This window comes from Pipistrellus kuhlii, unplaced genomic scaffold (assembly GCF_014108245.1).
Source record: "Pipistrellus kuhlii isolate mPipKuh1 unplaced genomic scaffold, mPipKuh1.p scaffold_m20_p_15, whole genome shotgun sequence".
Taxonomy (NCBI): Eukaryota; Metazoa; Chordata; class Mammalia; order Chiroptera; family Vespertilionidae; genus Pipistrellus; species Pipistrellus kuhlii.
Genome location: NW_023425460.1, coordinates 12,051,149 through 12,075,929, shown reverse-complemented (window position 1 = coordinate 12,075,929; position 24,781 = coordinate 12,051,149). Strand labels below are relative to the sequence as shown.

Sequence of the window (24,781 nt, the reverse complement as noted above, 5' to 3'; positions counted from 1 at the left end):
GTGCCCGCAACCAAGGTACATGCCCTTGCCCAGAATCGAACCCAGGACCTTTCAGTCCGCAGGTTGACGCTCTATCCACTGAGCCAAACCGGTCCGGGCTGAAAGGATTCTCTTTTTAAGGCTGAAGAATATCCCATTCTGTGTATATACAGATTTTGATTTTGTTTATTCATTCATTTATTAATCAACATTTGGGCTCCTCCCCTGTGACTATGGATATGGAAACATCTTTTCAAGACTCTGCTGTATTAATTCTTTTGGATATATTCCCTGCAGTCTATTTGTGGTTTGTTTGTTTTTTGTTGTTGTTGTTTTTTGTTTTTTTGGTTTTTTTTTAGCAACTTAACAATTTCTATAGTGGTTGCTCCATTTTATAACCCCACAAACATATGTAGTCTTTTAAATCATTTTTTACTTTGCTAATAATGTTAACTATATTTTCTTAAGCTCACCATTTGTTTGGATATTCTATAGTGTCCATTTAATTGTGTTCTACTCATTTGCAGAAGTTCTTTATTTTGGATAAGACTATTTTATCAATTTTATGTATATATTAAATATTTCCCTCACTTGCTTGCCTTATCTTTTGCCTGTTAATGTTTTCGATGAATAGATGTTCTTAATTTTAAAATAATCCAGCTTAACTTTTTCCTTTGTAAACAATTAAATTTGGTGTTCTATTTTGCTCGCAGGTCATGAAGCTATTTTCTTTTAAAAACTTTTTGCTTTGTCTTTCATTTTTAGATCTACAATATAACTCAAGTTACATATTTGAAGTAAGGGTCAAGATTCACTTTTTTCTACATGTATATCTACATAGTATTGTTTATTGAAAAGATACTTTGTATTGTCAAATTTGCCTAAGTCCAGGTGATCTTTTTTATACTGATCTCCTGAACTCTCTATTCTATTTCATTAATCTTTTCATCTGCCCTTGTACTAATTTGAAACTAACTTAATTACTATAGTTTTGCAATAAATCTTGATATCTTGTTGACCACTTTCTCTGCCTTTTCTTGGCTCTTAATGTTCCTTTGCATTTTTATAGAAACAAGTTTGTCAATTTTCACCCAAACCAAAACAAGTTGACAGGATTTTGATTGACAATGCATAAAATTAAAAAAAAAATTTTTTTGGAGAAAATTGACATTAATAGTTACTAATCCATCAACATGGTATCTCGCTCCATTTTGGGGTCATCTTGAATGTATTTACAGTTATCAGAGATCTTTTACTCAGTTTTGACTGCTATGAAAAAATACACCAGGCTGAATAGATTATACAGAACAGAAATTTATTTGACATAGTGATGGGTTTTGGAAATCTGAGATTAGGGAACCAACATGGTGGGTTTAGGACTCTCTTCTCTTTGTGTCTTCACACGATTGAAGGAGCTCAGAAGCTCCATGGGGTCTCTTTTGTCTTATGATAAAATAGGTGTGATAATTCCTAATGACAATGTGGAGGAATTGCAGGAAAAATCTCTTGTATTTCTTTGTTCATTATTATATTTAGTCAGCCTTTCACTCAAGGAAAAGATCCATAACTTTCTTCAGACACTAAATTTGATACCCAAGTGTATTCTTATTGTTAGGAATCTAACTAGGTTTGTCCTGGGGTGACATTTGTATAAGAGAACTTAGACTGTTCCCCACCGCATCCTCTGGTACCTATTTTGCAAAACTGTATCAACAATGACATAAACAGAGTGCTTTGGTATCCTTTTACAAATAATAACCACATCCCGCAGATTTCTATCTGTTGTTCGTTAGTCAAGTCATCTTGGATACTCTATCGTGAGTTCTTTGAAGAAAGCTAGGTTGACAACAGAAGGTCCTATAGGCTTCGACCCTTTGTGAAACAGTAATTTTAAAAAGTAGAATGCACTACAGACCTTTAAAAGCAGCAGTCATTGTGTTTAACCTTTGGTTTCTTGTTTTCCATCGTGAATACCTTCTGCTTTTGCAGGTTTTGAGGAGAAGCAGCGAGGAAGAGAAGATTCTTTGTTTGGTTCGGGAGCGTACCGGCCACCACTGTCCCACAGCAGTGACGGTGGTGCTGATCCTGGTGTGGGACGGCATTCCGCTTCCCATGGCGGACAGGCTGTACACAGAGCTGACCGAGAACCTGAGGACCTACAACGGCCACCCCACAGATCGCAGATGCACTCTCAATGAGAAGTAATCATATCTGTTTTGTGCTGTCTTCACATTCAGACTTCTATTATATAATGTAAAATTGTTAATTAATTACCAAGTACTTATATGGGAGAACAAGATTCTAGGTATTGTTTAAAAATAATGACCATTTCTTTAGAGAAAGATATCATTCCATAGAGTTAAGACCATTTTAGGATATCCTCCATTCGAGTATTATTTTATTGATTCTTTCTTTGATACTGGGTCCTGCTCACCTCAAGAATTGGGAGCAGACTAGTTTTTCCATAAAGGAAAAGCTTCCTCCACAGGGAACTGTACCACTTCTCATTGCATTCAGCATTGTGAGAGAGTCTCTATCTATTTATTTTAATATGTTTTATTGACTTTTTAAAGAGAGGAAGGGAGAGAGAGTCAGAAATGTCCATGAGAAAGAAACACCAATCAGCTGCCTCCTGCACCCACCCCCAAACTCCCGCACATAACCCTGACCGGAATCAAACCTGGGACCCTTGGGTCCGCAGGCAGATGCTCTATCAACTGAGCATCCATCGGACAGTGTGTATTTGTTTTTTTAATCTTCAACCTTATTTGTGTCTCAATTTTAAATGGTATGTAAGGATATTTTTCTATCAAGATAAAGAGTAATTCACCCATGTTTTCTTTTAGAATTTTTGAAATCATAAATATTTAAAAGCATAAATCTCTGTATTTAAAATTTATTCTGGTCAATACTAGGAAGAAGAAATTCATTTCGATCCTTTTTTCCATTTATTCCAACACTACTACTTTGTAAAGGGTACTCCTTATTGATTTGAAATGCTACTTAATTATATATGGAAATTATGCAAGTGAGTACTCACTTGTATTTGAACTCTGTATTATTGTCTTGGCTTTTCAGCTAGTGAGTACCACTTCTTAAATTGTATATGCTTTATTTAATACGTTTTTATTCATTTCAGAGAGGAAGAGAGAGATAAAAACATCAATAATGAGAGAATCATTGATCGGCTACCTCTTACACAATACCCAGAAGGGAACAAGGGATCTTCTGGTTCATAGTTTGATGCTCAACCATTGAACCACACTAGCTGGCCTAAATTTTAATATTGGTAGGGCTAGCTTGCCATTCTTACTGTTTTCCAAGACTTTTTCTTCTTCTCCCCCCACTCCCTTTGTGCTTTCAAATAAACTTCATAATCAACTATGTAGTATTAAGATGAATCTAATTATATTTTTAATGGGACTGCATTAAATTATAATAAATGGACATCTTTATGATAATGAATCTTCTTATCTCATAAAAGGTTTTTGTTTTGTTTTGTTTTTTCAAGTTTACTTGTGTGTCCATCAGGGGTATTTTAATGTAGTTTTCCTCAAAAAGGTCTCTTTTTAAGAAGAAAGGTCATTATATAAAATATAATAAAAACATATCATTCCTTCTTATTCCCACACAAGATGAATTAGAATATTTCTCAGAGTGTTCATTTATGCTTATATTTCCATTTCATTATAGTTTTCTTTTTAATGGCCACAAGTTTGTGTAAATCTTTTTCGTTATTAATCCTCACCTGAGGATATTTTACCATTATTTTTTTAGATAGAGGGAAAGACAGAGAGAAACACATCTATTGGTTGCCTCCTGCACATGCCCTAATCAGGGTGAATGCTAGGGAGGACCCTGAAACCAAGGTACGTGCCCTTGACTATAATCGAACCCAGCACCCTTTGGTGCCAACCAATGCTTTATCCACTGAGTCAAACTGGCTAGGACTGTACATAATTTTTAAATGTTTGATAATTATTTTATGTGGGTACACAATAAATTTTTATTTGTGTACCCATATAAAATTTTTATTTGAAGACTGCTTTTAAATGATACACATATATTGTTTTATTTAATCTTTTCAAAGAATCCAATAGTTCTATTTCACCCAACACAGATCTAGCATTTTTTCAATAATTATTTTTATAGAAAATATGTAAGAATGCTTAAATGAACCCTTACCTAGATTACATCATTGTTACTGGTTTGTTATATTTGCATTTATACTCATAGGCACATACCCACATTTGTGGATCTATGCTTGTTTTTATTACTGATTTTGAAATATTTTTTCTGTATTATTTGTGAACTAGTTTCACACTTAAAAAATTTCCCCTAAACAATACTTTAAAAAGTTCTAGTGTCCCAGTGCATAGATTCCTGTACATTGAAAGGAGATTAATCAAAAGAAATATTTTGATAATGCTATTCACCCTTTCTCTATAATAGAAGTGTCAACCAAATTTTCAATTAACCATTACAAATAGAAACACATGTGATTGGTGCTATCTAGGGCTTTATATGTATTAGACATGTGTGAGTCAACTTAGACTTTTATATTGATACATAAAGATATCTTAAAGCAATCTTTTATATAAACCCAGTACAGTAATCAAAATCAGAAAATTTAACTTTGATTTAAACAATTAAAATGAGTTAGTCTACAGTTCCTATTCAAATATCTGTTTTCCAATAATAATCTTTATAGAAATTTCCCCCCACTCTAGATTGGGTGGATTAAGTTGTGTGTTTTTTTATCTTTTGGTTATTTAATCCTTTAATCTCACTTCTTTATGTTACATGACATTAACTTTTTTAAAGGGATGAGTTAATTTTGTACAGTGTTATTCAGTTTTGGCTTGTCTGGTTGTTTTTGCCTGATTCAATTCAGTTCAGAAATTACTGGCATACTAAACTCAATCCATAAAATTTGGACTTTTTTGAGTCTATTTATTCCATTTCAAAGACACTGACTGCATAAGGTATTCTTTGGAAGCTCTAAGTGACTTCTCATACGATATGTACTATTTTTTTCAGGCCTCAGAGGATTATATTGATGAGTTTTATAGATGGAGGAGGTAAAGTCTAAAGTGGTCATGAAATGCTGCCGAGACCGGTTTGGCTCAATGGATAGAGCGTCGGCTTGGGGACTAAAGGGCCCCGGGTTCGATTCCGGTCAAGGGCATGTACCTTGGTTGCGGGCATATCCCCAGTAGGGGGTGTGCAAGAGGCAGCTGATCGATGACTCTTCTCTCATCGATGTTTCTAACTCTTATCTCTCTCCCTTCCTCTCTGTACAAAATCAATAAAATATATTTTTTTAAAAATAAAATAAAGTGGTCATGAAATGCTATAGTTTTCATTTTTGATAGAGATCAGACCTGGATGTAAATCCAGGCCCTTTATATTCCATTCTCAGAACATCTTCCTATCAAACAGGGTATGAGTGTTTTATTTTTAAAATATATTTTATTGAATTTTTACAGAGAGAAAGAGTGAGAGATAGAGAGTTAGAAACATAGATGAGAGAGAATCATCGATCAGCTGCCTCTTGCAAACCCCCTATAGGGGATGTGCCTGCAACCAAGGCACATGCCCTTGACCGGAATCGAACCCTTCACTTTGCAGGCTGCCGCTCTATCCATTGAGCCAAACCGGCTTTGGCGGTTATCAGTGTTATAGATCTGTATAGTTTATTACAGTTTATTTTATTTATTTTTTTATTAAGGTATTATATATGTGCATATCTTACCAATCCCCACCCCGCCCCCACTCCCATACATGCCCTCCCTCCCCAGAGTTTTTCGTCCATTGGTTATGCTAATATGGATGCATACAAGGTTGATCTCTTATCCCCCCATATCTCCCTACCCTCCCCACTGTAATTTGACAGTCTGTTTCTTTTACTGTCTCTGTATCTATCTTTTTGTTCATCAGTTTATAATGTTCCTTATTATCCATAAATGAGTGAGATCATGTGGTGTTTCTCCTTCATTGACTGCTCTATTTTACTCAGCATAATGTTCTCCAATTCCATCTATTACAGTTTATTTAGATTTGCAATCTTGAGCATTTTATTAATTTTTTTAAATATTTAACTTATATAAAAAAAGCTAATTGCAAATTGACTGAACAGCAGAAGGACCAGTTGCTTTGACGTGCTCTGACCTCCAGGGGGCAGACACTCAATGCAGGAGCTGCCCCCTGGTGGTCAGTGCATTCCCACATCAGGGAGCAGCACGATTTGTGTCAACTCTAAGGACCACTTGGGTGGAGATGTCCAATTGCCTGCTTAGATCCACTCCCCCAAGGGGTGCCAGCCTGGTAAAGGGCCTAGGCTAGGCTGAGGAGACACTTGTCCCAGTGCATGAATGTCGTGCACTGGGTCCCTAGTTTAGTTTAATTATATTCACGTTGAGTTAGCATTGTGTGTGTGTTTGTTTGTTTTTGTTTGTTTTTTCAGATTTTAGGCATTCCCACCTGTTTTTTTCTTTTTTTTATTGATTAAGTTGTTGCATATGTGTCCTTATTCCCTCATCACCCCCACTCATGCCCTCACCCCCCATAGTCTGTGTCCATTGGTTAGGCTTATATGCATGCATACAAGTCCCTTGATTGATCTCTAGCATTGTGTTAACAGTAGTTAGATATAATAATAAGAGATGTGTTAAAATCAGTTTATTATCCATGTGTACTTTTAAAGTTATATAAATCTATCTGAAGTATTGTCCTGCTTTGTCAGTTCATTGTCTTGCCATTACCATCTTACAGACGTACCTGTACATGTCAAGGAATTGACCCTGAAACTTGTGGAGCTTCATTCTCTTTTGGCTGCTCATGGAGTATGTTTTTTAATGGCTGTAAATTTGGTAGAAGCTCAAGCCCTAGAAGATTTAGAATTGATCCAAGTTCTCCTTTACATGTAAGTGCCCTTTTAACATTTGAATTATACACTGAATATGTATATTTTAATATTGTTTTTAATATTGCTATATATATTTTAATACTCTTTTTAAAACATTTAAAAGAAATATATATATATATATTTCTTTTATATGTTTTTCAGGATTAAAAATAATAAGTATTAAAAGTACTGATAAGACAGTAAAAATATGTACACTTATGGAAATACATCATAATTATAAATCAATTAGGTAAATCCATCAAGCCAAATTCCAATTGTCCCTGGCTCCCTCCTCCTTCTCCCCTAACCCCCAGAGATAATTATTATTAAAAGAACATCTAGCATTTTATACCCAGCCAAAGTAGGAAGCCATTTCACAGACTCAGAAAGTTTACTACCCACAGACCTACTATGAAAGAATTACTAAAGGACGTATTCCAGAAAGAAGATATGTGAGACCGGAAGCAATCTGTCCGGGACAAGAGGCCATGGTGAGCAAAGAAATTACTCAACCTTATTGTTAAGTTTAAATAAGTTGAGTACTTACATTAAAAATAACAAGCTATAAGTATCATTCCATTCTCTTAACAACTCAAGTGTGCATAGTCAGGGGGCGGAGTGGGGCACCTATAACACTAAGTGTGGTGATGTTTTATGCTGTGTTTGGAGTGGGAACGGTTTAGATACTTATTAACTCTAAGATCAGTGTTTTTCAAACTTTGAGCTCTAATTGTAAAAATAATAATAATAATAATAATTTATATCACAAACCACTGTATAGATATCTATAAGGAAATAATTAAAACAAAACTATTGGGAAAAAAGACTTAACCTTATTATAGTTCTTATTAAGTATCTCTACAATGCGGTAATGTTTTTAAAAAATTTCATTTATTTTTTAAATGCTAGTTGTGACCTACTAAACTGATTTCATGGTCCTCTATTCATTATACCCACAGCTTGGAAAACACTGCTCTGAATGTCATTAAAATGTATTTGCATGTTTAACATTTTTTTTAGATGAATAAAAATAGAATTTACAGCTTTGAATTATTTAGGGTGGGTGTATTTAAAAAGCAAACGATCCATAAATTATTGAAGGGAATTGACACAAAATCATTATGACAGGATAAATGGAAAAGAAAACGGCAGGAATTAATCCTAGTATATCTGGAACACAAGGATTAGAATATCTTTCAAAAAGGCTTAGTATATGCATGCCGGTTGAGCCACAGTCAGGGCATATTCCCTGGTACAGGCTCAATCCCCTGCTTTGGAAGTGCAGCCGATCAATGATTCTCTCTCTTTGTGGATGTTTCTGTTTCTCTGTCCTTCTCTCTTCCTCTATGACATCAAATAAGCTTATTCATGGTTTTAAATGAATAATGGTCTCTTGAAAGAGATCATTTATTTAGCATTTTCTATATTCCCCATCTATTGCAATAAAACAAGGAAAATATTCAAGAGACAAGACTATTACTTGAAAATAAAGTACCATAGAAGTCTAAAAAAAAGTTTATTAGACATTTAGGAAGAAAACTGTTTAAAAAAATTAGTAATGGGCATATAAAATACTTTATAATGGGAAGCTGGTCTGTTGTATCAAAGATCTGACACTTAATAATGGGATATCAGCCGAAACCAGTTTGTCGTCCTGCGGACTGAAAGGTCCCAGGTTCTATTCCATTAGGGAGTGTACAAGAGGCAGCTGATCTATGTTTCTCTGTCATTGATGTTTATAATTCTCTACTCCTCTGTGTAAAAAAAAATCAATAAAATATATATTTAAAATATAATAATAACTCATCATTGATGTTTCTTAAAATTAAACAATTGTAATTTTCATTCCAAGTATTATATGATACAACTATTAGCATGTAGATATTTTAATAATATTGACATGACTAAAATTTCTGTTCTATCATAATAATTCTGTTATGTAATTAATAGATGTGAGATCAGTTTTTGTTTATGGTTATCATTGATAATTAGTAACATTTATATAGTGCTTATTATTCAGGATGAAGTAGTGCTCATTCCAGGAACTGAGTGAAGGCCATATGAATCTCGGCAGGCAAGAGAGAGTGAGGTATATATAATGTCCTTTTAAGCCACTTCAAGATCTTGGAAGTTTATTGAAAGGTTTTAAGAAAGAGAGTTATATAATTACACTTGTAATTTAAAGAACTCTCTGTGGCTGTACCCTTTGAAAAATGGATTGCAGTTGACCAAGAGTAGGTTCAACAAAGTGAGCTAGTAGCTTGAATTATGATTGGGACAGAGGAAATGGTGAGCAATGGTTGGTCTGGGAGATTTTTAAAATTAGAGGGTGGCCCTGGCCGGTTTGGCTCAGTGGATAGAGTGATGGCCTGCAGATTAAAAGGTCCTGGTTTGATTCTGGTTAGGAGCACATACCCAGACTGAGTGCTCCATCCCCAGTGAGGGCATGCTGGAAGCAGCCAATCAATGCTTCCTTCTCATAATTGATCTTTCTATTCTCTCTCCTTCTCCCTTTCTCTCTGAAGTCAATAAAAATAAAATTAGACGGTGGTTCTATTTCTTCACTAAAGGTTATGCTGAAATAGTGCCAGCTTGGTAGAGGACTGGGTAATCTCCTGGTCAGGTGGCAACATGTCATGGGTGTAGATTGAGTGGTTCTTGAGATCAGATATAGTGTGAGAAGAAAGAGAGATGTTGGTTTGAGCCCGAACAGGCAAAGATCTGATTTAAAAGAAATATGTCTGAAACACATTTTTCTACTAAAGCAATTAGAAAATCAGGATTTATTTGCCTCTTAACCTCCTCACCACAACCATTTCCACTCAATAGGATTATAAATTTGAATTGTGATACTATATTGTTCATAATATTTTACTGGCAATAAAACACCCTACCCAATATTTCAAGTGTTAGAAAACAAAAATCTTTTTAAATAGGTATGCTATAAAATAAAAGGCTAATATGCAAATAGACTGAACAGCAAAACAGACCATCACTATGATGTGCACTGACTACCATAGAAAATAAAAAGGGGGCAGACAATGCAGGAATTGTCCCCTGGTGGTCAGTCAACTCCTACAGGGGAAGCTCCACTCAGCCAGAAGCTGGCCTTATGGCTGGTGAGCACAGTGGCAGTGGCAGGTGCCCCCACCTCTGCAGCAGCACTAAGGACCCCTCGGGAGATGCCCACCAAGGGGTCCTGGACCACAAGAGGGCACAGGTCAAGCTGAGGGTCTCCCTGCTCGCCTCCAGTGCACAAACGTCATGCACCGGGTCTCTAGTTTAAATAATTCTAAAGTTTTTTTCCCAAACAAAGAAAATAATTAAGGTCTGTGTATAAAGACAGGAACTGTATTTCAAGTAGGATCCTAACTTTCCTCATTCTATCTAGTACACTACATTAAGTACCAGATAATTAAGAGACAGATGAATGGAACAGAGTACTCTAGATATAGGCTTGCTTGCTTTGTTTGTTTGCTTGTCTGTCTGTCAGTGGAAGCATCAACATAATTTGTTAGGAAATCAAAAAGGTTATCCCTGATTTGTTACAGTTGCCAAGTTTGAGGCTTGTTAGACACACTCAAAAATTAAATTTCTTATGTGGACGTTGCTGTTATTCCAGTAGCCAATATCATTGAATATGGATCTCATTTTTAGCAACATGAGCAAACTTGTAACTAACCTCTCATATTTAAATTTCTAATTAGCTTATAACGTAGAATTTTAGTTTGAAAAGACTGAATGAAAGCATAATAATCACTAAGTGCTTAAAACAATCCACATTGTTTTCTATTGTAGCTCTTTCATCAGTGTAAGTATGAAGTGTGCATCACCCTACATATCATTTCCATAATCTTGAACTCACCTCACATGATATTGTGAAAATAACCTTTATGGACTGTATTTTCCTATAGGAAAAAAACCTGGAAGATAATTTGCAGAGTTTGGCCACACAATTAGCTCCAATTTATAAACAGTATGCTCCGGTTGCTTACCAGAACCAGGTATGTGTGGGGACCTTAAATAGTACATTTAAACATTAATGAAATTCCTTTATAAATAAAATCACTCTTAATAGGAAACCTTTCCAAATGACCATTTTTTAATTGGACAGCTTTAACATTATCTAGGATTTTAAAGAAATATTATTGTGGCAATTGAATTAAAACATCATAGAATTATGATTCGCTCTCAATATGGAACTTAGAAAGCAGGAATATGTGATTGGTTCAACACATGAAATTTAGTCAGCGTGCCACACCATATTAATAGAACAAAGAAGTAAAGTGAATTAAAGTCATTGAGTAATCCAAGTCTTAAGTAATAAAAACATTCAAGAAACTAACACTAGAAGAGGAGTGCCTCAACCTGGTAAAGGACTTCCACGAAAAACTCAAGAGCTAACCGAACCAATGATAATAGACAAAGTTTTCTGCCTAATATCCGGGACAAGATAAAAATGTCAAATGTCACCACTTGTGTGAAACATGTTGGTAGAGGTTCTAGTCAGGGAAGTAAAAGACAATTAGGGAAGTAAAAGAAATCCAAACTAAAAACGAAGTAATTACCAGTGACATGATACTGTATCTAGAAAATAGTGTACACATACACACACAGAGAGAATTAAAAATAAGTATTAACATAACAAACCCACGCCTGAAACCTTTATGTCACTTCAACCACTTTAATTAATTAATTAATTTAAAACAAATACATCATTTAAACCAAAGAGCTGAAAAGTGACTGCAGCAAGGTTTCTATAAAGAATGATCAGTATGCAAAATTGTTGCATTTGTATACACTAGCAATAGACGATAGAAAAATATAATTGAGAGAAAGTAGACCATCAGAATTTTTAAAGGTTGTGCTTCAAAGGACATCAACAAGAAAAGAGGGATTGGATGTTAACTGAACCTATGGAGGCAATCATTTTGCAATACATCCACATATCTCATGGCCACATTGTGCACCTTAAGCTTATAGGTTACATATCAGAATTGTGTCAATTAAAATTGTGTGGAGCAGTGGGTGAGTTTACACAAAGACAACCACAGAATGGGAGGAAATATTTATAAATCTTGTATAAGGTCAAATATTTTCTAACTTTAAAGAAGCATCAGCCCATTTTTTAAAAAAAAATCTTTATTTCATTTGTATTATGAATAACATGCTCTCTCTCTTCAATTTCAGCTTTTCGTTTACTTTTATAAATGTATTTTCTATACTTCTTCATGAATGTATGTATATTTAATTTTATGCCCTTTGAAAATTGCATACATGATTAAGGCACACTCTATATTTTTCTTTCTAATGGCATGATTTGGCAACTTAAGTCAATAATAAGTGGGCATTAGTATAGTCGCCCTACCTTCAGCCATGTGTCCTCAACCTCTTTATCCTGGATGTCACTAAACCACACATTCAATCCAGCAATACTGTCATTGAGGACAGCTCTGAAGTTACAAACTGTAATTAATTTAAGAACTTTGTTAGGAAGTGATTTTTACGCTTTAATGAAACTCTGTCTATTATACTGTGTCATACTTTTATTTTTACTTTTAATTTTTTTTTTAAGGTACAATTTGAACATACTGCCCAAGAATGTCGGCTTGGCAACAAAGAAGGTCGTCCTTTCTCTGGGGTCACTGCTTGCGTGGACTTCTGTACCCACGCCCACAGGGACATTCACAACATGAACAATGGAAGCACCGTGGTACGTACCTGCTCCCTTGTGTTTCGAAAACCTCCATTGCTGCATGCTTAGGCGGAGGACTTGTAACATCGTTTTGTATGTTCTGTTACACAACATAGTAATCAATAGTTTTATTTTATTTTTGAAGTACTGTACTTCCAAAAGAGTTGCAGAATTAGCCTTCAACGTATATTTTGTTGAAATGCTTGAATTACATATTTAATCGAGGTGTGCTTGCGAGGAGGTAGGTCTTATCTGACTCTTCAAAGCAACGATTCTGTGCTATCAATCTGGTAGATAGAAAGTAAGGCAACTTAAAAAAAAAATTTTTTTTTAAAGAATGCACATTTGAAAAATATGTTTTCATTGATTTTAGAGAAAGGAGGGGAGAGGGAATAGAGGAATATTGATTGGCTGTCTTCTGCACACCCACTACTGGTAATCCTGGCCTGTGCCCTTAACTGGATTGGAACCCAGGACCCCTCTGTCCAAAGGCTGACGCTCTATCCACTGTCCATGCTCATTCTTTTCCACTGCTGCTGTTATTCCTGTCATGGGGCTCATGCCTAGTTCTTGGCATAATTACAAATTTCCCCATCTTACAAAAACTGAACCCTTGAAATTCTACTGTCAAATTTTCTTCCCTCTGTCCGTTTCTTACATTTCTCATGTTTAGTCCTTGTCCTTGTCCCTGCCTTAGACTCTCTACAAATAAATAGATTGATATAAACATTTACTAGTAAAAGAGTTGATTTTTTTTTAATAAGAATGTTTTTAAGTTACTAAATTTTAAAATATTGAGCTGCCTGAAAAGGCGCAGGGTTGGGGGAGATAAAAAAGAAAAATAAAAAATAAATAAAAAATTTTTAAAATATTGAAATCAAGTAAGTTCAGTATTTCAGACGAGATTGGACACATTCAGGGTGGTATTGCCGTAGATGTAAGTTCAGTATTTCAAACCTTGCTAGTCAATTTGACTAGAGATATTGAGAAAACAGTAAGATTTTAAAAGATTTTTAGCGTACCTGATTTGACCTATATTTTTCAACCTTGAAAATCCAATCTTGGGAACACTTGTATATGCTTTTAATGACATTTGAAAATTATCATAGAAATAGTAGTTTGGCCGAAACCCGTTTGTCTCCGTGGATAGAGCGTCGGCTTGCGGACTGAAAAGTCCTGGGTTCAATTCCGGTCAAGGCATGTACCATGGTTGCAGGCACATCCCCAGTAGAGGGTGTGCAAGAGGCAGCTGATCGATGATTCTATTCTCTCTTATCGATGTTTCTAGCTCTCTGTCCCTCTCTCTTCCTCTCTGAGTAAAATCAATAAAATATATTTTTTTAAAAAAAGAATGCAAACCTTTGATTTATAAGAAAGACAGAAAGGAAGGAAGGAAGGAAGGAAGGAAGGAAGGAAGGAAGGAAGGAAGGAAGGAAGGAAGGAAGAAAGAAAGAAAGAAAGAAAGAAAGAAAGAAAGAAAGAAAGAGTAGTTTGAAGAAGAGTTAAGTATCAAAGGTCAGGAATTTTCTGTATTTTTATTTCTCCATAATTTATAAAAATAACATAAGGTCAAGGCCTGAGAGATAGATTATAATCAAGACAGAATTTTCTTGCCAAAGCCGGTTTGGCTCAGTGGTACAGCATCAGTCTGCGGACTGAAAGGTCCCAGGTTCGATTCCGGTCATGGGCATGTACATTGGTTGCGGGCACATCCCCGGTAGGGGGTGTGCAAGAGGCAGCTGGTCGATGTTTCTCTCTCATCGACGTTTCTAGCTCTCTATCCCTCTTTCCTCCTCTCTGTGAAAAATCAATAAAATATATTTAAAAAAAAAAAGACAGAATTTTCTTAACATGTCTTATTTCTCATTCAAACACTTTAGCCCTGGCCATTTTTTTTTTAAATATATTTTATTGATTTTTTACAGAGAGGAAGGGAGAGATTTAGAGAGCTAGAAAGGTCAATGAGAGAGAAACATCGACCAGCTGCTACCTCTTGCACACCCCCTACCGGGGATGTGCCTGCAACTCAGGTACATGCCCTTGGCCGGAATCAAACCTGAGACCTTTCAGCCCTCAGGCTGACGCTCTACCACTGAGCCAAACCGGCTTCAGCAGCCCTGGCCATTTTTCTCAGTGGTTACAGCATTGGTTTGCACAAAGACGGATCATGTGTTCTATTCTCAGTCAAGAGCTGGTACCTCAGTTGTAAGTTTCCAATTCCCGGTAGCCAGTGGATGAGTGTTTCTCTCTAGGCTTTTTCTTTTGTCTCTCTCCCCAATCCCCTTCCCTGTTTCTTCCACTGTCTAGAAATCAATGTGAAAAAATATCCTCAGGCCCTTACTGGTTTGGCTCAACGGATCAAGCATCTGCCTGGGGACTCAAGGGTCCCCGGTTCAGTTCGGGTCAAGGGCATGTACCTTGTTTGTAGACACATCCCCAGTAGGAGGTGTGCAGAAGGCAGCTGATTGATGTTTCTCTCTCATTTATGTTTCTAACTCTATCCCTCTCCCTTCCTCTCTGTGTAAAATCAATAAAATATATATTTCTTAAAAATATCCTCATGTCAGTGTTATAGAAACAAAAACACAAGTCAGGCAAATTATAATAAATATAATTTACTTCTATTTATAATCGAAGAAAAACGGAACAGAAAGAGAAAATTCATCAAGATACGATACTTCAGTTGTTTTTTTAAAAATAAGTAAAATATATGTCTTCCTAAAAAAGATCTTTTGTGCTTCCTCTTTTGCTACATGAATATCTGTCTATTTATTTAGTGAAGGCAGAAAAGATACTTATAAACTTCACTTACCAAATAGCAATAAAGAAGTCCTAGAGGAAACACAGTAAAGTAGAAAAATTATTATAATTAAACTCCCTCTACCTGAAGGAATTTGACATTATTTAAGTATTTAGAATTAAGGTTATGTATTGGCTATAAAGTAGTCATTTCTTAATAGTTAATATTTAATATGAAGGCAGTGAACAACAGTTCACTAACTTTGTTTACTAAAGGTAAGATATAATGTGACAGCTACAATGCTTAATAGTTAAAATATGGTATAATATATAAACATGCATTATCATTTACTTAAAAGTCAAGTGAAAATTATAAGGGTCTTGTTTACAAACAATTGATAAGTTCATAGTATTTACTATTTTTAAATCTCTTAATATATAAAATTGAACATAAAATTTGAATACAGATCCCTTGCGATATGGCGATGAGATGGTAGGAGTAACTGTGATGCATGTGCAGGGCCTATATTTTCCATGTTTTCCTTCCTATCAGGTTTGTACTTTAACACGAGAAGACAACCGCTCCTTTGGCATCGTTCCTCAAGATGAGCAGCTCCATGTTCTACCCCTCTATAAATTATCAGACACCGATGAGTTTGACTCCAGGGAAGGAATGGAAGCTAAGGTCAGGTCTGGGGCCATTGATGTCCTCAAGCCCCGCCCAAAAAAAAGGACATGTTTTAGGCAGCCAATTCCTCGTTGTGGGAAGAAAAGGACATCGAGGAGGACAGATGTCTTCACGTGCAAGATGAAGGCTATGGAGAAGAAGCTCATTCCTCGAATCAAGCGGAAGAATAACTCCACAACACACAACAGTAAGGCTTCATCACTGTCACTTTTAACATATGTATTACATTTGTTTTTTACAGAGAAGAAGAGAGAGGGAGAGAGAGTTAGAAACATCGATGAGAGAGAAAGATCAATCAGCTGCCTCCTGCACACCTCCTACTGGGGATGTGCCTGCAATCAAGCTACATGCCCTTGACCAGAATCCAACCTGGGATCCTTGAGTCCGCAGGTCGATGCTCCATCTTCTGAGCCAAACCAGTTAGGGCCATCACTGTTTCTTTTAGATGAGGCATAGGACTGCTTGTTTTCAGTGCATCAGTTTCCTTGGCAGAAGTTCAGTGTTTCCTTTGCACTGTATTCTTCTCCTTTATCTTTGCTACTCTTAGTAATGGGCATTATAGGAAGAAATTCTTTATGTCAGTTAACAGGCAATTAAGTGAGTTAATTGTTATATCTCTTTAAAAAAAACAAAACAAAACATATTTTTATTGTTTTCAGAGAGTTAGGGAAATGGAGAGAGAGATAGAAACATCAGTGACTTGAGAGTACCATCCATCACCTGCTTTCTGCACGCCCCCTACTGGGGATGGAGCCAACAAGCCAGAAACGTGGCCCTGACCAGAAGGAAACCCGGGACCCTTTAGTCTGCAGGCTGACACTGGATCCACTGAGACAAACAGTTAGGGCTCATTTGTTTTTAATATAACTTTGTTAGAGTTCAAACTATATCTATGACACCAAATATATCTATACTAATAAAAGGGTAATATGCTCATTAGACCGGACGTTCCTCTGGACAAAGCTGCAGCAGCTACCAGGGCCGAGGAGGGCCAGCAGTGGCAGCAGCAGTGAGGTGATGGGGACAGCACCTTCCCCTGATCGGCCCAGTTACCTCCCACAGAGGGAGGTCAGACTGCTCCCATGGGGAGTGGGCCTTAGCTGGCAGTAGGACATCCCCTGAGGGCACCAGGACTGTGAGAGGGGTCAGGCCAGGCTGAGGGATGAATTTTTTGTGTGCCAGGCCTCTAGTTTTTACATACTTACACACCAAAAATCAACAAAAATGCCCCATCTCTACTTTTTACAAAAACGTGTTTTTTGATTTGTTTTGTTCTTTTTAATCCTCGCCCAAGTATTAGAGAAAGAAAGTTGGGTAAGAGAGATTGAGATGAAACATAAATCATGCCCTGACCAGAGATCAAAACTGGCCACCTAGGTATGTGCCTGGTCCGGGAATCAAACCTAAAACCTTTTGGTGCACAGGAAGATGCTCCAGCCAACTGAGCCATCCAGAAGGGGCAGCATGTTCTTTCTTTGTTCCCCTTTTTTTTTATTATTATTATTTTTATTTTTTTTTATTTTTTTTTTTTAAGCCCTAATCCTTCCTTTTGGTATATACGAAGTGACATTACTTCCTTGAAGTCTTTCTTGATCAATTTAAGTAGCCTGCTCAACCAGTTTTACTGAGCAACACTCTGAAGTATTTTGGGTATTGGAAATGTAGCCATGGCAATAAGGGCAGGTATTACTGTAAAAGAATTACATTTAAATACATCACAAATATTCACTAAGGGTAACAAATTTCTGTGACATCCTGAAGGAAATGAGAATCTGCAGTGCTTTTATTTGGAAAAATAGCACTCTAGCCAGAAGAAATGGCATAGGCAGGAGACAGGAATTTCCCTTGAATACTTGATGCTCGCAAGGAGTCCACTGTGGTTGGAGCAAGTGTGAAATGGGAGAGATAAAAGGGTTCCATTTCTCAGGCTTTGTAGATTTCTATAAAAACTTTGGTCTTTATTGTGAGTGAGAAGTTTACTGGCGATTTCGGTATAGAAAACGGATATGATGTGACTCAAACCTAACATGCTGGTTACTAGGTTAAAACTAGAGTAAAGTGGGGCAGTGAAGAGAAAAGTAGGGTCATCCTAAAGGCTATCCTAATAATTCAGGAGAGGACCAGCGTGTCTGAAAAGGACATAAGGAAATACCTAATTTCAGATATGGTTGGAAGATTAAATCAACAGGATTTCTGATTAAATTTGGCATGTGTCCCCACAAAAGTGTCAAGGTTTACCCTGATGTTATTGGCCTGAAGGAACTGGAAGTGTGGAGAAACCAACCAACATTAATGAGGAATGGGGAGAGGAGAACAATATAGGAAAGATATACAGGAAGACCAGAATCGCATTTCCGTCCGACTTTCAAGCCTCTTTGATTGAGTATGAACCAGGAGGTTACTATTTGATTCCCAGGCCTGGCATATGCCTCGGTTTCTGGCTCAATCCCCAGCAGGGGCTACTGATCAATGACTTTCTCATCATCGATGTTTCTATCTCTCCGCTCTTCCTCTCTGAAATCAATAGATATATATTTAATTGTCCCGTCTTTAGTCAGTAGAAACCTGGCTTATAAATTGCTTTTTCAGAACCCGCAACTGTCTTTGATAGCTTCCGTTCTGGCCAGATGTTCCAGGCTCAGCTATAATCTATAATAATAAAAGAGTAACATGCTAATTAGTCCTGATCTAACAGAAGTCTTTTGCATGTCCGACTTCCTACTGGTAATAGCCGAAGGGGCCAAGGCAGAGGCTGTTAGGGGCAAGATCAGGCAGGCAGGCAGGCAGAGGCAGTTGTGAGCCAGCTGTCATGGATTGGAGAAGGATACAGGCCAGGCTGAGGGACTCTCTGTGCACGAATATCTAGTGCACCAGGCCTCTAGTCAAATATAATCCTGTTCCACTTCTAAAATCAGCCATTTCTCTAAAGAGCCTAATGGAAAAAATACACCATGAATTTATATTGGTATTTAAACAGAATTATAGGGTTTTCTTCAACTTCTTTGATATTTATATTTTTAAGACGGGTTGTTTATTTGTTGTTTTTTTAAATGGGAGAAATGACAGTGCACACTTTTTTTTATAGAATGCTGGTTACATTTCGATCATATCATTTTTATCTTTGTGTCATTTCCAATTAGGTAGCATCTTTACATGCTATTTTTAAAATAACATATACCACCCAGGCATGTTAGTTCTGTGTGTTGGGAGTCTTGTCCTGCACACCAAAAGGTGTGGGTTCAATTTCCGTCAGGGCACACACATAGGTTGCAAGTTTGATCCCTCAGGTGAGGTGCATATGGAAGTCAACTGATCCAATGATTCTCTCTGTCAATACTAGGTGCCTGGTACACAAAATTTGTGCACTGGGAAGGGGTCCCTCAGCCCATCCTGCCCCCTCTCACATACTGGGAACCCTCAGGAGATGTCCTATGGATGGCTTAAGCCTGCTCCTCACTGGGAGCCGACCTAAGCCATAGTCTGGCCTCCCTTTGCTTGAGGCGACCCGGCTGATCAGGGGAAGGCGCCAGCCCCATCACCCCTCTGCTGCAGCCACTGCCAGTCACCGCAGATTTCAAGGTGTTTTCATCAACACGGACTCCAGTCCCTTTGCCATGAAAAAATGACAACTTTCTTTAAGCATTTTCAAGATGTGTCTTTCCTAGGATATGACATTTCTTTCTTTATTTTTCATGTTATCCTCACCTCAGGATATGTTTCCATTGATATTTTCCCCTAAAAACCTCTAGCACAGGCTTGGGAAGGAGTTCCTCGCCTGCACCTCCGATCACAGGCTCAGCCCCTTTCTAAGTCTAAAGGATCTGCCAAGACTTTAGGCTTGGGAAGTGGTTCCCCCACCCGCCCCTCTGATCGCAGGCTCGGCCACTTCAAAGCCTAAAGCCTCTGCCCGATGGCCAGCTGGGAGTGATCTGGGTGCCTAGGAGGTTCCCGGGACCCAGGCATGTATGCAAATTAACTGCCATCTTTGTTGTGTTGATTTGCATTCTCACTCTGATTGGCTGTGGTCTAGTGAAGGTATAGTCAATTTACATTGTTCTCTGTTATTAGGTAAGATATCTCTTTTTCACTTCCTCTCTATTTATAATCATATCCAAAATTGAAGATACAATTTCTTTTTGCTAACATATACCTTATTTGAAGTCATATGTACAATATTTGGCCCATAACATCTTGACCCCTTTGTAATCTTACCCATGAAACCTTTCTTTTACAGTTTTATTAGGTTTAATGAAAGACTCATCACTATTTTACCCTCCCCCCTCCCATTATTTGTATTTGTTGACAACTTAATTTCCATAATAATAGACGCAGCATGGGTTTCTTGATGTACCACTCCCTGGGTCCTATGTATAACTTCTCTTTGGAAAAAGGAACTATGCCGAGCCAGTTTATCACAGTGGACTGGAGGGTCCTTCGTTTCATTTTTAATGTTTGCGTGTGTGTTTGACGTTAAGTGGAACAAAATTGGCCAACATTTCCATTGTCAGTGTTTTGTTATAATTCTTTGTACTCTTTAGCCCTACCTGGTTTGGCTCAGTGGATAGAGCATTGGTCTACGGACTGAAGGGTCCCAGGTTCGATTTCGGTCAAGGGCACATGCCCGGGTTGTGGGCTCAGTCCCCAGTGGGATCATGCAGGAGGCAGCCAATCAATGGTCCTCATCATTGACTTTTCTATCTCTCTCTCTCCCTCTTCCTTCCTCTCTGAAATCATTAAAAATTATATTTAAAAAAAAAATACTCTTTAGCCCTAGTTGGTTTGGCTCAGTAGACAGAGCTTTGGCCTATGCATGAAGGGTCCAGGTTCGATTCCTATCGAGGGCACATGCCTGGGTGGGGGGCTCAATCCCCGATAGGGGGTTTGCTGGAGGCAACCGATCAATGATTTCCTCTCATCCTTGATTTTTCTGTCTCTCCCTCTCCCTTCCTCTCTGAAATCAATAAAAATAATAATGTTAAAAGTAACTAAAACAAAATTTTAAAAATGTGAAACTGAACCAAATTTTGTCTTCAAAGGTTCGAACAACATTCAAACTTCCTCACCGATCCCATCCATTCCTCACCCAGTGCAAAAGGCAAACTTATCCCCAAACTTATCCTCGTCCGCCAACACTGCTTCCACCACAAAAGATGCCTCGGTTTCGGGCGGGTTTCCAGAAAGAAGTAGCAATCCCGACTTCACGATGTCTTCTGAGAGGCACAGTGATGCTAATGCCGCCGCCGCCGCTGGGGAATGCTCTGGAATTGCACAGCCTGGTGAAGTGAGTCCTCTTCCCACTTTGCCTACTCCCATGTCCGATTCCCTGGTGGGTTCTGAGCCTCCCGCTGGTCCATCTGAGCAGATGCCTCCTCATGAGCCCAACCAGCAGCCCCCACTCAGCACCTCTGCTCCTGCACTTGCTTCCTCCCTGAAGGAAGAAGATGGGCAGCATTCGGCAGCAGCTGAGCCTCCATCAGATGCCCCCCCATCCCATGGCCCCCAGGCATCCACTGTGCAGAAGTTGCCCCACCTTGAGGAGTATTGGTCAGACAGTGAGCACATCTTTTTGGATGACGAGGTTGGCGGGGTGGCCATAGCCCCCGCTCACGGCTCTGTTTTAATTGAGTGTGCCCGGCGAGAGCTTCATGCCACCACGCCCGTCCGACACCCAAACCGGAATCATCCCACGCGCCTCTCTCTCGTCTTCTACCAGCACAAAAACCTAAACAGTCCCCACCACGGTTTTGAAAAAAACAAGATTAAGTATGAGGCTAAAGATAAAGAAGCTAAGAGTAAGAAAATTAAGGTCTCCGATCAGAGCCATCAGGCAGCTAACGAGGGTCCCGAGCTGTCCCCTGAGGTGATGGAGATGGAGGAAGAAGTTCCTTCCCGTAAGGCGGTCACATTGACCCATGACAATGTTGTCACCGTGGCCCCTTACGCCGTCACCCATGTCGCGGGGCCCTATAACCATTGGGTGTGAAGGCTGTCCTCCCCTTTCCAATGCCTTTGCTAGTGCAGTGTATTTTTCCAAGGTGCTGTTAAAGGGAAGTCATGTTGTTGTTTACTAGATCTTCATCTCACCCATTTGAAGGCTGAAGTAAAAACAGACAAAATGAAGTAGGGTGGGTATTTCTTAACTGTGACTATATATATTTTGACAATTGATAGAAGGTGCACATTTTAAGCAAAAATAAAAAAAAGTTTTATAGTTTTAAATACATAAAGAAATGTTTTGGTTAGGTGTTAACCTTGAGAGAATCACTCAGTTTGGTGCTTTAAATAAGTCTGTTTACTATGAAACGAGTAATTTTTAGAGGCTTTTAACTGATAATGTGCTATGATGTAAAAATCAAGATATATACAGTGTTAACTCTACACAGCTCCTGGTGCTTAACCACATCGACATAGTTCATTATAAGCTGAATTATTATTTCATGGTGCCATGGTTTCTGCATCTTCCAATCATTGCTAGAAAATAGGCATTTTCCTTTGAAATAAACCAATGAAATGTTTTCTCTCTTAAGGTGTCTCCTGTATAAAATAATTCGTTATTATTAGTAATGGTTGGAGGCTGTTCTTAAATTGTAAATATATATTTTAAAAGCACTTTCTATTTTTAAAATTAACTTGAAATAGTATAGTATAAGAATCCAGTTGTCTATTGTTTGTGCATATTTGCATACAAGAGAAATCATTTATTCTTGCTGTGTAGAGTTCCATCTTATTAACTGCAATATGTATTCATACATGTGTATGGTTTGTGTTTTTTAATGTGTTCTTTCTCATTCAAATATTAGCTACTTATATAAAATCAATCATGTGAAAATTGTTAATTATCTCAAATTGGAATCGGAAAGCATATCATCCACACTGATTAATATTTTCTTGGGAACTAAGTAAGTGTGAGCTCTTGCTGAGCAACGTTGACCCCAATTTACTTTCACTGTAACTTTCTCAATATAATCCATGAAAGGTGTTTCCAAAAGGAGATTTGACATGATAGGATTCAAAAGAGTCAAATGCTTCTAAAGTTTCAAGGTGATTAAATACAAAAATTAAGTAGTAAGAACCCTACCCATCCCAAATTGCCTTTTTCTGAAAGTCATTCTAGTAGAGACTAAGAATAAAATTTTAGTAGAAATATTATGAAAATTAATTCCTTATCATTACACACACAAAACAAATAGTTGGTATGTTATAAATTAGTTAATCCAAAGTAGTTTAAACATATTAGTTTTGAGATAATTGCCTATGATCTAGCTTTCAGGAAAATAGGCATTCTGTTTATTTTTTTCAATCGTCCCATTATTTTTTGTGTTACTTTTTCTGGTACAAAAGAGATTGCCCAAACCAAATTTTAGATCGGGAAGAAATTTCAGTGAAATACTTGATTCTGTTAAAATGCAGAGGTGCTATAACCTTCAAAGTCTCAGATTCCTTGGGAGTATGGGAACCTAATGGTGCTTCTCCTCTGGAAATGCCATAGGAAGGCCATAACCGCTAACACTCACGATTCTGGTGCAAAAGCAAACAATTCCAGTAAGCTCTCTAAATAAAATTAATCATAAATTATTAAAATAATATATGGTGCAAAGTATCAGTTTCAAGCTTTTGACTAATCAATGTAAAGGAATATGAAGGGATTGTAAATAGCAAAATGTCATTGATAGTCCATCTTGTATAAGTTGATTTCTGCTTTTGAATATGTAAAATAGGGTAATTCATTGACTTGTTTTAGTATTTTGTGTGCCTTAGATTTCTGTTGTAAAACATGTATATTTTTGTGAACCTATGATTTCTTATACATCTAAGTATATAAATAAGTGATTCTTTATTGTTTCAGCTGCTTAAATAAGATATTTACTTGTAGTAAACCATCAAGAATACACCATTGTAATATTTTATTTTAGGCCTTACCTCTCACTAGGAGTTATTTTTTCACCAGACTTAATGGATAAAACTTAAAGATACTTTATCCAACCACCCGTCTATCCATTCAACACTTATTGAATGTCTGCAAATTTTAAGTAAATGCTTTTGTTTTATTTGTATCACCACCCATAACAGTAAACTTGAAGAATTAAAATCCTAGAAGATACTCTTAACACACATTTTACTAAGAAATAAATAAATAAACAAACACATTTCCTTCAAAACACACCATTGTGATATATGTACAGCAATTCCGAGCAGTGTCACTAACGTAAAATAAGTTTCCTTAACAATCTAAACTTGAAGCTCAAGTGTTGATTTTAGGGAATATTGAGATTAACACCTGCTCAGCTAATAAGCCCATGGTGGGAACCACACACGATTCCTGCATTATTGAACTCTTTCCTAAATTATCCATCCCATTGTATGCCCTGTAATTTTTTCAAAGATCATGCTTAAATGTTCTGCAGCATTGTGATTGTATACTGGCTACTCTTGCTGTTAGAGTGCTCTTTTTCATGAAGCAAGGAAATAAATTTGTTTGAAATGACATTGTCACTCAGAAAACTGGCTATCTAATATTTCTATACCTCTATTATATTTTACTGTAATGATCACATTTTGTTTTACGTGTTTTGGTTTTTTTTTTAGCAGTCAGACTTCTGCCTTTGGGTTTTCAACCTTGTACTTTCGTTCATGGTGTGATAATGGAATTGCTTGATGCATGACTCCCAAGTTAGCCCAACCTGTTCATAATATGTTACAAACTTACCAATGATGGGAGACTAACTCCTGTCAAGTGTAGAATCCTATGAAATATGCTGCCCTTCAAGTCCTA

At 37.2% G+C, this 24,781-nt stretch overlaps 1 protein-coding gene across 1 annotated transcript in view; it reads left to right on the top strand.

The window, feature by feature from the left end:
• Positions 1 to 24,493, top strand: part of TET1 (tet methylcytosine dioxygenase 1) — a 103,110-nt gene extending 78,617 nt beyond the window's left edge. The window contains exons 7-12 of the mRNA XM_045582213.1: positions 1,969 to 2,180; positions 6,754 to 6,904; positions 10,801 to 10,890; positions 12,462 to 12,599; positions 15,874 to 16,195; positions 21,012 to 24,493. Coding sequence (XP_045438169.1) covers positions 1,969 to 2,180; positions 6,754 to 6,904; positions 10,801 to 10,890; positions 12,462 to 12,599; positions 15,874 to 16,195; positions 21,012 to 21,991 — 1,893 coding nt within the window. The 3' untranslated portion in view covers positions 21,992 to 24,493. The remainder of the gene's footprint in view (positions 1 to 1,968; positions 2,181 to 6,753; positions 6,905 to 10,800; positions 10,891 to 12,461; positions 12,600 to 15,873; positions 16,196 to 21,011) is intronic.
• Positions 24,494 to 24,781: the final 288 nt, after the last annotated feature.